General features: G+C 62.9%; 1 protein-coding gene across 7 annotated transcripts; it reads left to right on the top strand.

The window, feature by feature from the left end:
* Nucleotides 1–303: 303 nt before the first annotated feature.
* On the top strand, nt 304–12266 carry MAP7D1 (MAP7 domain containing 1). Of its 7 annotated transcripts, none has more exons than XM_085518108.1 (18): nt 304–367; nt 4280–4957; nt 5076–5144; nt 5664–5827; nt 6064–6178; nt 7092–7202; nt 8205–8327; nt 8778–8920; nt 9017–9147; nt 9230–9480; nt 9560–9710; nt 9785–9944; nt 10037–10141; nt 10230–10283; nt 10369–10426; nt 10524–10641; nt 10712–10911; nt 11747–12266. In XM_085518108.1, the coding sequence occupies exons 1-18, from the start codon at nt 319–321 to the stop codon at nt 11755–11757; spliced, it is 2691 nt and encodes an 896-aa protein (XP_085374234.1). In that variant the 5' UTR covers nt 304–318; the 3' UTR covers nt 11758–12266. The 7 variants fall into 7 exon arrangements, with proteins under 7 accessions (XP_085374234.1, XP_085374232.1, XP_085374233.1 ...); XM_085518106.1 differs by having other exon boundaries at nt 9014–9147; XM_085518107.1 differs by having other exon boundaries at nt 5073–5144.
* Nucleotides 12267–12286: the final 20 nt, after the last annotated feature.

The following is a 12286-nucleotide window of genomic DNA, read 5'->3' as shown; positions in this document are numbered from 1 at the left end:
GGTGATGCTGGGAGAGATGAGCGTGGTTGTGAGCCCCAACCTTGGGAAGAAAACAAGAAAGGATGGAGGTGGGCGAGCACAGGGCTGAGCTGCGGCTCTAACACCGGCAGCGGGGCCCGGAGCGGTGACGTCGGGCGGAGCATCTCGGCTCCATCCCATCCCCATCCCATCCCCATCCCATCCCCATCCCATCCCATCCCCATCGGTGCCGTCGGGGTCGGGGCGGGGAGCTCCGAGATTCCTCCCCCGCTGGTCGGGGGGGAGCGGGGCGGTGCGGTACAGCTCGGAACGGCCCGGCCCCCTGCACCGCCCCGCGCCATGGAGAGCGGCCGTGCCGGGCGGGAGCCCCAACCCCGAACTGAGCCCGGTACGGCTGCGGGAAACGGGCCGGGAGAGGGATGCGGGATGCGGGATTGGGGAGGGCGGGGGTGCGGGATGCGGCTGTGCGGGAGGCGGCGGGGAGGGGGGTGGTTGGGGCCGCATCGCGGTGCGGGTGGGGACGCGGCCTCGGTGCTCCGTAGCGGTGCGGGCGGTGGCCCCGGAGCCGGGGGGATGCGGTGCGGGAACGGGAGGGGGGTGGGGGCAGCGGAAGGAGCGGAGGGGCCGCCCGCAACGCGGGGCCGGGAGCGGACAAAGCTCGGCGGTGTGGGGCCGCCCCTCCATTTTGGAGGAGAAGAGGAAGAAGGGGGGGGGGGGGAATGAAGGGAGCGCAGCCCCCGGCCCCGCGGAGCGCTGGATCCCGAGCCCTTGGGGAGCCCGAGTCGTGGGCATCGCCCCCACCCGCTGCTCGCGGCTCCGCACGGAGCGCTGCGGGGCGGGGGCGGCCCGGGTGGGGCTGAGCGGATCCCGGCGGTGCCCTCCCGGTGCCCCGGGCTGAACTCCGGTGTGAACGGGCAGAAGGCGGCGGTGCCGCTTTGCTCCGGGCCGTTCTCCCTTTGTGGCCCCGCTTCCCCCGATGGAGGAAGAGGAGAAGCTCTCCCCTCCCCCCCCATCATCTCCCCAGCCCCCCCCGGCCCCGCTCAGCGCCGCGTTGTGATTCATCGGGAGCGGGGGAGGGCGGCGTGTCGCCCCGGTGCCGTGCGGCGGTTATAGGGGCGCACGGAGCTCGCCCTATAGTGCTCGCCCTACAGCGCTGCAGACATCTTGTCTCCGTCCCACCCGCTGCTCCCCCCATCCGCAAACACCGCCGAGCATCATCGCTGCGCCTTGCAGGGCCCGAGGGACGGAGATGCAGCCCCCAAAGCGCTGCCCGTGAGCATCGGAGGGTCCCGGGGATGAGGGAGCTCTGTGCTCACCCCTCGGTCGGGTAACCCTCCATGTATTGATGTGCAGCAGGCCCAGTGTGTTCCCCTTTCCTGCCCAGCAGTGGGATGCAGAGCTGGGCTTATTTGGGTCCCATCTCCTGGCACAGGGGCAGAGCGGGGTGCGGGGCAGCTGGTCGGCTGCCAGTGGCAGCAATGGGAGAGCAGGGAGAGCCCGATGGAGCCAACGTGATGTGACGTGTGGAGCAGCGATGTGACAGTCACAGTCCCGTGGTGCCACATCCAAAATAGTCGGTCTGGCCTTCAGCTGGTTGTGAGCTGGGCTGGGGACCGAGCAGTGCATGAGGGATCCCATAGAGCACCCAGTAAGTGCCCATCTCATATAGGAGTTATGTTTTGGGGGTGCTCTCCTCTAGCTCTGCCCCTCATAGAGCACAGCCCCTGCCCTGCCTGCAGTGCTGCTCCCCAGTGCTGTGCTGGCTGTTGTGGGGTCACCCCAAGGACGTGGGCAGCTCCTGTCTTCGCTCTGCTGTGCAGACGGATGGCAGCCAGGTGCTGCCCACAGCCCTGTGCCCTGTTATTGGGGGTGATGGAGCCCAGCAGCAGTCCTGGCACGTTCTGCTTTCCTCTGGGTGTATTCTAAGCCTTGGAAACCCCCCGGCTGTGGTTGTGAGATCCCATCCCCCAAGTTCCCCTTGTTCTCCAGCTCCCCACATCACTGCTGGCCACAGTGTCCCTGCTCCCTGTGTCTCTCTGCCCCGCTGCAGTGCTGGCTCCCAGGCAGGAGCAAAGACCCCTTGATAAGGACGTGCAGGGGACACTCACTGTGCCCACCACCCCAGGAGCCAAGTGGGGGTGGGCACAGCACAGTGCTGTGCAGTGGAAGGGAAGGGGGCTCTGGTGGCCTCAGCAGCCCCTGTCCCTGCTGGGTACCCACACCTGCTCCATGCAGGAGGCACTGGGAGCTGATGGGGACACAGAGCAGCTCTGGAGTCTCAGCCTTCCCCATCTTCTGTGTCCCTGTGGGGCTGGTGGTGCTGCCATTGAGGTTGGGACACAACTGAGTCCCCCAAGGACATGTGTGTGTGTGTGTGTCCTCACTGAGCCCTGCGGAGCCACTGGTGGCTTTGGGGCTGAGCTTTGCACCAGGGACTCATCCCTGGGCATCACAGAAGCCATCTCCCACCCCGTGCAGGGATGTGTTTCTTGGTGGCCAAGCATTCTGAGTCCATGGTCCCAACACTGGGACACTATGGATGAGCTGCTCTACATCCCCCCCCTCCAGGCTAGGGTCAGCCCCATCCAATGTCCCAGCAACAACCTGGTGCTGGCCGTGTATGTGAGGATACATCGGGGGGAGCCGAGGTGAAGACACCGCGCTGCCCCCCCTGCCCTCCCCAATGGGAAGCCCCCCAGGGCCCCATTGCAGCGCTGGGCTCAGGCTGCTCGTCTTCTCCACCCCCTCGGGGTTTTGATGTGCTCTCGCTTCATAGCACTGGGAATTGCCTCCGCCTGGCTGAGCAGCGCTGGCCTCGTGCTGGGCTGGATGTGCTGGTGGCACTGGGTGGCACATGGGTGTGCTGGTGGCACAGGGACCCATAGAGCTGGGTGGGCTTCAGCACTGCAGCTCTCTTCCAGCAGGGCCAGCTCGAGGCATGGCATGCTCCATGTCCAGCATCCCTCCCATCCCATCCCACATCCCACTGCACACTGTGATGTCCCTTCTGTGGGACAGCAGGGCTGTGGGGCGCAGTGTTTGGGGCTGGGAGCTGATCCCTTCTGGAATGCCCCAGCGTTGGGTTTCAGGGCAGCTGCTGTGCTATGGCAGCGACAGGGACAGATGGTGCAGGGCTGCTCCTGGGCTGTGGCTTGTGGGGTTTGTGGTCGTGCCCCACAGCGCTGCCATCCCTATGGCCATTGGGATGGGACGGATCCTGCCTGTGGGCTGCGTGGCAGCTCCGTGCCCTGTGGCCATGGGTGGCTGTAAGGACTCAGTGCTGTTCCTTGCACTGCAGTGATGGGCTGGGATGTCCATCTGCTGCTCGGTGTCAGCCTGAATGGCGTCCCGGCTCAGCTGGTGGCTCCATGGGCTGCATTGCTGCAGTGCCTGCGGGTGGGAGTGGGGATGGGTGGGAGCCCTCGTCCTTTCTGGCTGTGCTGGGGCTGTGGGAGCAGGACACAGCCTCCTTCCTGCAGCATAAATAGCCGGAAAGCAGCAGGAGGGGCCGGTCCTGTGCTGAGCCCATCCGGGGAGCCATACACCCACAGGGGGGTCCTGGTTGGGTGCAGCCCCCCATGGGGTGCAGCTTTCCCTGTGCTCATCCAGATACAGTGTGAAGGAGCGGCGCCGGCCGTGTTTGCACAGCCCATACTTTGCCCCTCTCTGAAGATTGCAGAGAGCTCCACAAACACAGCTGAGTGCTGCAGGACATCGCCCCGTGGGGCTGCGGGTCCCCGGGGTCCTCATTGCAGTCAGAGCTGGGGTCATGTACATGGCTGTGCCCATAGGGCTGGACTGGGGAGACTCATTGACCCCTCCTGCTGCACAGGAATTGGGGCTGTGGTCCTAAATTGGGGCTGTGGTCCTAAATTGGGGCTGTGGTCCTGCTTGCACAGTGCAGACAGGCTGAGCATCATGCTGCTCCCTGCAGGGTGCTCCTGCTGCACTGCGCCCTGCACAGCTCACCCCCATATGGGTCAGCGCTCCGTACCAGTGCTCCATGTGGGTCTATAGACAGAGCTGAGTGGACTCCCAGCCCCACACACTCGGGGAGGAGTTGTTTTCTGGTGGTGGTGGCGGCCTCGTGTGCATTCCTGGGCCATGAGTTCATGGCTGTGTGCGGGGACACGCACTGTGCTGTGACGTCAGGCCGGCAGCCTGCGCCCATCCTGCACCCTTCCAATACAGTGGAAGCTCCCTGCATCCTTTGGGAAGTGCCTGTATCCCCCCAGTGCCTGATGTGGGGTTTCCTGCTTGGACTGGGGCAGCAGTTGACCTGCTTTGCTCTGTGTTGCAGGGAAGACACCGTCCCCGATGGGAGACAACGTGCTGCCCCCCCCCCTGCATGGAGACAGCCCCCTGCAGTGTGACCGACCCGTCCTCCCAGCCGTGCCCCCCTCCCCAATGGCCACCCCCCCTCCAGGACAGCTCTGCCCCGTTCCCACAGCCGTGACCCCCCCAGTTCAGCCCGTGTCACCCCTCCCTGCAGCTGTGGCTCCCTCAGCAGAGAGTGTCCCACCCTGGTGTGACAAGACCCCCCCTGCACCCCCCCATCCTCGCACTACAGAGCAACCCAAAGAAGAGGCATCACCCAGCGCTGCCAGCCACCCGCTGCCCGTCCCCACTGCCCCGTGCTCAGCGGAGACACTGCCCCATGGGAGCACCACCGTGACCCCCACTGCTGGCAAAGGGGCACCCTCCGATGCCAAGAGCCCCCCAGGCAGCACAGCCCAGCCCCCCAAGGATGTGCCCCACAAGGATACACCCTCCAAGGACGTTCACCCCAAGGAAGCGCCCTCCAAGGATGATATCCCCCCCAAGGATGCATCCCCCAAGGATACACCGTCCAAGGATGTTGCCCCCAAGGATGCGCCCCCCAAAGATGTGACCCCCAAGGATGTACCCCCCAAAGGTGACCGTGCCACTCCAGCTGCTGCATCGCCATCTTCAGCTGCCAGCCCCAGGCCCAAGCAAGGTGGGTGTCCTGGAGAAGGGGGGTGGGAGGGAGGGCAGCTGTCTGCCCCACTGCTCACATGGGGCCCCTCATTCCGAGGTGCAGTTTGTTCTGCTCTGACCGTGTCTCCCCACAGCAGATGTTCAGAAGGCCCAGGCACGGCACAGGCAGGCGAAGGAGCGGCGAGAGGAGCGGGCCAAGTACCTGGGTGAGGAGTGGGGCTGGGAGGGAAAGTGGATGGGAAGGGGCAGGCGGGAGAGCTAAGGAGCTTGGCTGGGTCATAGCAATCCCATTAGCTGCTATTAGTGCAAGCAATGCACTTGCAGGTTTGTCCCCTCCGGGCGCGCTGCGCAAAGTTGGGGGTTTCTCACCCACATCTGGGTGGGTTCAAGTGGGCAGCGATGTGTGGGGCCATGGATGTGTGGGGCCATGGATGTGTGGGGCTGCACAGCCCCCGCGCTGCCCATGGGGCCCCCTCATCCCCGCGCTCTTTCCACCCTCATTCCCCCATTGTTTCTCCAAGCTGCTCCGCGGGCTCCCGGTTCCCTTTTGTCCTCTCCCTAACTCCTCCCTGCCATCACGCTGCATGCAATGCTGCCGGCCCCATGCGCTGGGGGAACCCTCAACCCTCAGCCCCACGTTGCTGCTACGGGGGCTCTTTGTGTGCATGGGGTGCTGCATCCCCTTGGCTGGGCTGTAACTGTTCCACGTGGGCTCCCCCCTGCAGCGGCCAAGCGGGCGCTGTGGCTGGAGAAGGAGGAGAAGGCCAAAGTGCTGCGGGAAAGGCAGCTGGAGGAACGGCGACGGCGGCTGGAGGAGCAGAGGCTGCGGGCAGAGAAACGCCGTGCGGTGCTGGAGGAGCGACAGAGGCAAAAGCTGGAGAAGAACAAGGTGGGAAGGGGTGGGTGAGCTCAGTATGGGGTCTGAAGCAGCCCAGCTGGGAGTCATCGGGCACATCTATGTGCATTAGGGTGGGCGTCACAGCCCTGTTGCCCACTGAAGGTCCCCATCTCTGAACCCATCCCCATCTCTGAACCCATCCCCATCTCTGAGCCCATCCCCATCTCTGAGCCCGTCCCCATCTCTGTGCCCATCCCCATCTCTGAGCCCATCCCTCTCCCGGACAGGAGCGCTACGAGGCGGCCATCCAGCGCTCGGCCAAGAAGACGTGGGCAGAGATCCGGCAGCAGCGGTGGTCGTGGGCAGGAGCCCTGCACCATGGCTCTGCTGCACACAAGGATGGTGAGTGCACAAGGACGGGGCTGTGGATGAAGGGATGGACAACTCAGCTCCTGCAGCATCGCTCTGCTGCCCCTCGTGCTGTGCTGGGGCCCAGTGGGACCCCGTGGCTTCTCCTTGTTCCATGGGCTGTGCTGCTTGTGCCCATCTGCGCTATGCAGGGACGTTGTGTGGGGCTTGGAGCTCCGTGAAGGCATCGCTGTGTTGTTGTTGGTGTTAGGGTGTGTGTTGTGATGTGTCCCCACAGCACCCGGCTGCATGCGGTGCCAACATGGGGGTGACCATGCGTGGCTGTGTGGGATGCTCAGTGTGGGGCTCCTCTCCATGGGGTCACTGTGCTGCTGAGGGGACAGGGCTGTGCTGTAGCTGATGGGCAGTGCTGTGTCTCCAGTTCTCTGGGTGCCTTTGCGCCGTGGGGTGGCTGTATGTGCGGCGTTGGGTGTTGTTGGTGCATGGTCAGGGTGCACACACAGGAACTTGGTGCCCTATGAGAGTCATGGAGCATTAGGGGACGGATGCACAACTGTTGTATGGGGCTCCCTGCCACTTCTGTCCTCCAACCTGGCTGCTCCCTCTTCCATTAGTGGGCTCTGGCTGCCCAGCTTCCTTGTTGTCCCCCACCCCATGTTGCTGTAGGGTCCTGGTGAGCCCACTATCCTGTGTCCATCTGCCCCTAAGCCATTGAAATCCCCTGGCTCCAGGTCTGTTTTGGGGACACCACAGTGGCGGGGCTGTGTTTCCCAGAGCTGAGATCCCTGCATGTCCCCTGCATGACACAGGCACTGTCCTGCACACCATTATGTACCACGTCCTCCCACCACCCCGCAGCCCCACTGCCCCATGTCAGTGCATGCTGCATGCGGGGACCCACCCCGGCCCCCGGTCTGTAATGCCCTGTGTCTTTTCCCTCCTCCAGGTGCGAGCCGCTGCTCGGTGTCCGCCGTAAACCTCCCCAAACACGTCGACTCTATAATCAACAAGCGGCTCTCCAAATCCTCTGCCACCCTCTGGAACTCTCCCAGTAGAAGTAAGAGCCCTTTGCATGGCCCTGCAGTGCAGGGGGGCACGGCTCAGCCCCCTCACCCCATATAGGGACCCCCCCAGGTCATGCACAGTGCCCATGGAGAGGAGGAGCCGTGTGCTGTTTGTTTTAGAGGAGCTTTGGAGGAGGCTGGCGCCAGCTCCTTACCCAGCTATGGAGAGTGGCTGGGAGGTGGATGGCGCCAGGATGGCACTGGGTGCCCTATGGCCTCTATAGGGCTGTGTGAGATGCATCTCACACCACCTCTATAGGGCTGGTGCCCACTGTGACACCTTGGAGTGCATTTTAGTGCTGTGGGTGCAGCGCTGGGTGCCATGAGGTCGCTGAGGTCTGGCTGAGCTGCTGGAGCCGTGGGGCTGGGTGCTGTTGTGCTGCTGAGTTGCCTGGCGATGGTTGTGAGCCGGATGGTATAAATAGATGGAGCAGCTGATGCAGGCAGCTCTGCCGGCCTCATGCTGGGGCTCAGCCAGGGGGGGCACACGGGGCTGTGCTGAGCAGCCAACGCTTGGTCTGGAGCTGGACGCAGTGCCCAGTGTTGTTGCTCCAGTGTCTGTGTTCTGTCCCCTCCCAGCAGCAGGGGGGCACAGGGCTGCTATCGATCTCAGTCCATATGGCTGTGGGGTGTTTGGGGCAGCAATGCAATGCAGATGGCAGTGTCACCATGCCCAGCTGGGCCAGCAGCATGCATGGGGGCCACCATCAAGCCCAGCCTGGTTCCTGTGACTGCATGGTGGCCTCAGCCCCTCTCCCTTGGTGCAGGGGCACACGGTGTCAGCCCTGCAGTGCACTGTGGGCTCAGTGTCACTGGCACAGGGTGCACGGAGAGGGGGAATGCTGCTGTGGGCATACGTCGTCATCCTGCCTCAGTGCTGTGCCTTGACTGTCAGTGCCAGGAGTGGGGATCTGGCAGCTGTGGGGCTCAAGCAGAGGGTTGGTGTCAGTGCTGCAGGGCTCCATGGAGTGCTAAGGGCTGCTCTCCTTCTGCAGACCGCAGCCTGCAGCTGAGTCCCTGGGAGAGCAGCATAGTGGACCGGCTGATGACGCCCACGTTGTCCTTCCTGGCACGCAGCCGCAGCGCCGTGACACTGGCTGGGAATGGCAAGGAGCAGGGTGAGTAAACTCTTGGAAAGGGCTGACAATAGCAGGACACGGGGAAATGGTTTGAAGTTAAAAGAGGGAAGATTTAGGTTGGATGTTAGGGGGAAGTTCTTCACTAGGAGAGTGGTCAGGCCCTGGAACAGGCTGCACAGGGAGGTTGTGGATGCCCCGTCCTTGGAGGTGTTCAAGGCCAGGTTGGATGGGGCCATGGGCAACCTGATCTATGGGGTCTCTATGGGGATCTATGGGGTCTATGGGGTCTCCTAGGCAACCTGATCTAGTAAATGTGTATGTTTGGTGGCCCTGCCAGGCAGGGGGGTTGGAACTCCATGATCCTTGAGGTCCCTTCCAACCCGGGTCATTCTGTGATTCTGTGAGCATGGGGGGCACGGAACTGAATGGGGCAGAGGGCTGGGAGTGCTCCACGTTGGGATCCTATAACCACCATTCCCATCCCTGCAGTGCCCGTGTGCCCCCGCTCGGCCTCTGCCAGCCCCCTCAGCCCCTGCCACAACCACCGGCTGCCTCACCGCTGCTGGGAGCGACGGAGGGGCACCGCTGGCAGCCCTGATGTGACACCACGGCGCCGTGCTGAGTCCTCACCGGTGAGTGCCACCTTCTGCTGGGACACCCCATGTCCAGCTCCTGTCTGAGCCCATCATTGTGGTGCTGATGCTGTCTCTGTCTGGTTGGCACAGAAGAAGAAGGAGAAGAAGGAGAAGGAGAGGGAGAATGCCAAGGAGCGCAGCGCGCTGTCCCGCGAGCGCAGCCTCAAGAAGCGGCAGTCGCTGCCTGGAGCACAGCCCCGGCTCCTGCCCACAGCTGACAGCAGGTTGGGACCCAGCACTGCACATTGCCCAGCCCCTTGGCCATGATGGGGATCCTGCTGATATCTCTTCTTGTTCTGCTTGCAGCCCAGGCCCCAAGAACCGTCCCTCATCCCCTGCCACCCCCAAAACCCGCCCAGCGTCCCCCAGTCCAGCTCTGGGCTCACCCCACAAGCCGCCCCTGCCCCGCAGTGCCCACTCCTCCCCCAAGGTGCGGGGCAAGGTGCGGGATGAGCGGGGTGAGCAGGATGGCCAGGCCAAGGGGCGCGAGAAGAAGGAGGAGGAGAAGGGCTCAGCAACCCCTGAACCACCCAGAGCTTCCACAGAGCTGGCAGCAGGTGGGTACATAGTGGTTAGGGGTCATGGTTAGGGGTCAGGAGGAGTGGGAACGGCACTGATGGTGCTCACACCCCACAGCCCCCACAGCCCACAGCCCCCCCAGCAGACCCTCAGCTGGCACTACAGACCGGGAGGAGGCCGCCCGACTGCTGGCAGAGAAACGGCGTCAGGCCCGTGAGCAGCGGGAACGTGAGGAACGGGAGCGTCGGGAGCAGGAGGAGCAGGAGAGGTGAGTGACCAGCCAAGGACCCCACCTTGGCCCTGGTGCCCCCCACCTAAATGAAGGCCCCTGTGTCCATACAGGCGGCTGCAAGAGGAGAGGGCGCAGCGGGCGGCGGAGGAGCAGAGCCGCAGGGAGGCCCTGGCACGGCAGCAAGAGGAGGAACGGCAGCTGCAGGAGGAGCGAGAGGCCCAGGAGAAAGCAAGGGCAGAACGGGAGGAGATGGAGAGGCTGCAGAGACAGGTGTGGGGCTACGGGGAGGAAGGATGGGATGGGTGATGAGATGAAGCCTGTCCCCACCGTTCCCACTTCACCTGTCTCTATTGACTTGGCAGAGAGAAGAGGCCGAGGCGAAGGCACGTGAAGAAGCTGAACGGCAGCGCCTGGAGCGGGAGAAGCATTTCCAGCGTGAGGAGCAGGAGCGGCTGGAGAGAAAGAAGGTGAGGGCTGGGGGCACTGCTGGGTGCCCAGTGCAGGGTGAGGGTCCTGCTGGGGAGGGCTGCGTGTGAGCCCCTGTCTGCCCTGCAGCGCCTGGAGGAGATCATGAAGCGGACACGCAAATCGGATGCAGCAGATGCCAAGGTGGGTGCCTGTCCTGCACTCCTCATCCTGAGCTCCTGGGGATGGCACACAGCGTGGAGCCCTCACTGCTCTCCTTTTCTTGCAGAAGAAGGAAGACAAGAAGATAGTGAATGGGAAAGCAGCAGAGCAGGAGCACGGCACAGGTACACGGCTCCCTCCTGCTTCAATATTGGAAGCTCCCACAGCCCCTGTCCCCATCCTGCTCCTTGGGGCTGAGCAGGGCTCTGCTTGTACCTCCAGGTGGTGAGAAGAGAGCAGGGCCAATGCCAAAGGCAGAGGAGCTCCCTGAGACAGAGACACCGAGCACGGGGACGCTGGGGACACTGAAGGGCCCAGCAGGCGACGGGCTGCAGCCCAGGTGAGCACGGGGGTGGAAAAGGGGGCAGGGGGCCAGCAGGACCCAGCTCAACCAACCCACTGCCCCACAGCTCCCCAGCCAAGGACGTGGCAGCCCCGGTGGTGAACGGCGTGCAGCCCAGCAAGCACGAGAACGGCTTCTCAGGCCCCGAGGGCTCCTCAGAGCTATTGCAGCTCTCCCACCACAGCGGCAGCCCCAGCAGCATCATCCCCTTCGGCGACAAGGAGCCGTTCCTCAAGCAGGCGGTGGTCAAACCCCCCCAGGTCACAGGTGAGGGGCAGTGGAGCTCACGGGGGGAGCAGGGGCTGGATGTGCCTTGAGAGCAGCTCAGCAGAGAAAGACCTGGGGGTCCTGGTAGATGAGAAACTCAACATGAGCCAGCAGTGCGCTCTGGCAGCCCAGAAAGCAAATGGGATCCTGGGCTCCATCAGGAGAGGGGTGGTCAGCAGGGACAGGGAGGTGATTGTCCCTCTCGGCTCCTGTGAGGCCCCATCTGTTGTACCGTGTCCAGGTGTGGAGCCCTCAGTACAAAAAAGATATGGAGATTTTGGAAAGGGTCCAGAGGAGGGACAGGAAGATGATCAGGGGGCTGGAGCACCTCCCCTATGAGGACAGGCTGAGGGAGTTGGGTTTGTTCAGCCTGGAGAAGAGAAGGTTGCGGGGTGACCTCATTGCAGCCTTTCAATACCTGAAGGGAACTTACTCCCAGGAGGGGAGTAAACTCTTGGAAAGGGCTGATAATAGCAGGACACGGGGAAATGGTTTGAAGTTAAAAGAGGGAAGATTTAGGTTGGATGTTAGGGGGAAGTTCTTCACTAGGAGAGTGGTCAGGCCCTGGAACAGGCTGCACAGGGAGGTTGTGGATGCCCCGTCCTTGGAGGTGTTCAAGGCCAGGTTGGACGGGGCCATGGGCAACCTGATCTATGGGGTCTCTATGGGGATCTGTGGGGTTTCCTGGGCAAACTGATGTAGTAAATGTGTATGTTTGGTGGCCCTGCCAGGCAGGGGGGTTGGAACTCCATGATCCTTGAGGTCCCTTCCAACCCGGGTCATTGTGTGACTCTGTGACTGTGCCCCAGTTCTGACCTCAGCTCTGTGCCCACAGAGGTGCTGTGAGACCCATGTTACACCGTGCAGACCCAGAGCTGTTATCAGACGGAACCACCTCGCTGCTGCTCCCTTCAGTGCCATAAGGACAACGTGAAGCATTTCTTATGGCAGCCATCAACCCCAGGGGCCTGTTGGTTTCACTCTCAGTTGGTTTTTATTTCATTTTATCCCATTTTACCAACAAAAACCCCCACATCCACACACACATCGTGCACCTTAGACACCCCGTACCCCCCCCCAGCCCCATACTGCCCCCCCTATTGCCGTCCCAGCCCCATAGAAACACACTGCGCTTATTTAACCGCTGTGTACAATGGACGTCAATACTGTACATAGAGCCCGGCTCACACCACAGCGGGGTCCCTTCATACCACAGTGTGTGTGTGTGTGGGGGGGGTCCCGTGTTTTCTTTCTCCCCCGGTTCTGGGCCGGGCCCACGCTGCTCTCCGTGCCGTTGTGACAGTGTTATGCATCCGGATCAACCTCTGCCGACAATAAAAGTGGATAAAACATCACACGACTCGCCTTAATGCGG

Source organism: Coturnix japonica, chromosome 17 (assembly GCF_054131305.1).
Source record: "Coturnix japonica strain WE chromosome 17, WE-NBRP24, whole genome shotgun sequence".
NCBI classification, from domain to species: Eukaryota; Metazoa; Chordata; class Aves; order Galliformes; family Phasianidae; genus Coturnix; species Coturnix japonica.
This window is presented reverse-complemented; position numbering and strand designations above follow the sequence as displayed.

Bases quoted from the DNA above. Each gene is read 5' to 3' on its own strand.
- MAP7D1 (XM_015883423.3), top strand. From the start codon at position 319: ATGGAGAGCGGCCGTGCCGGGCGGGAGCCCCAACCCCGAACTGAGCCC. The intron at 9,711-9,784 runs GTGAGTGACCAG...GTGTCCATACAG, and splicing joins GAGCAGGAGGAGCAGGAGAG to GCGGCTGCAAGAGGAGAGGG. The intron at 10,642-10,711 runs GTGAGCACGGGG...ACTGCCCCACAG, and splicing joins GGCGACGGGCTGCAGCCCAG to CTCCCCAGCCAAGGACGTGG.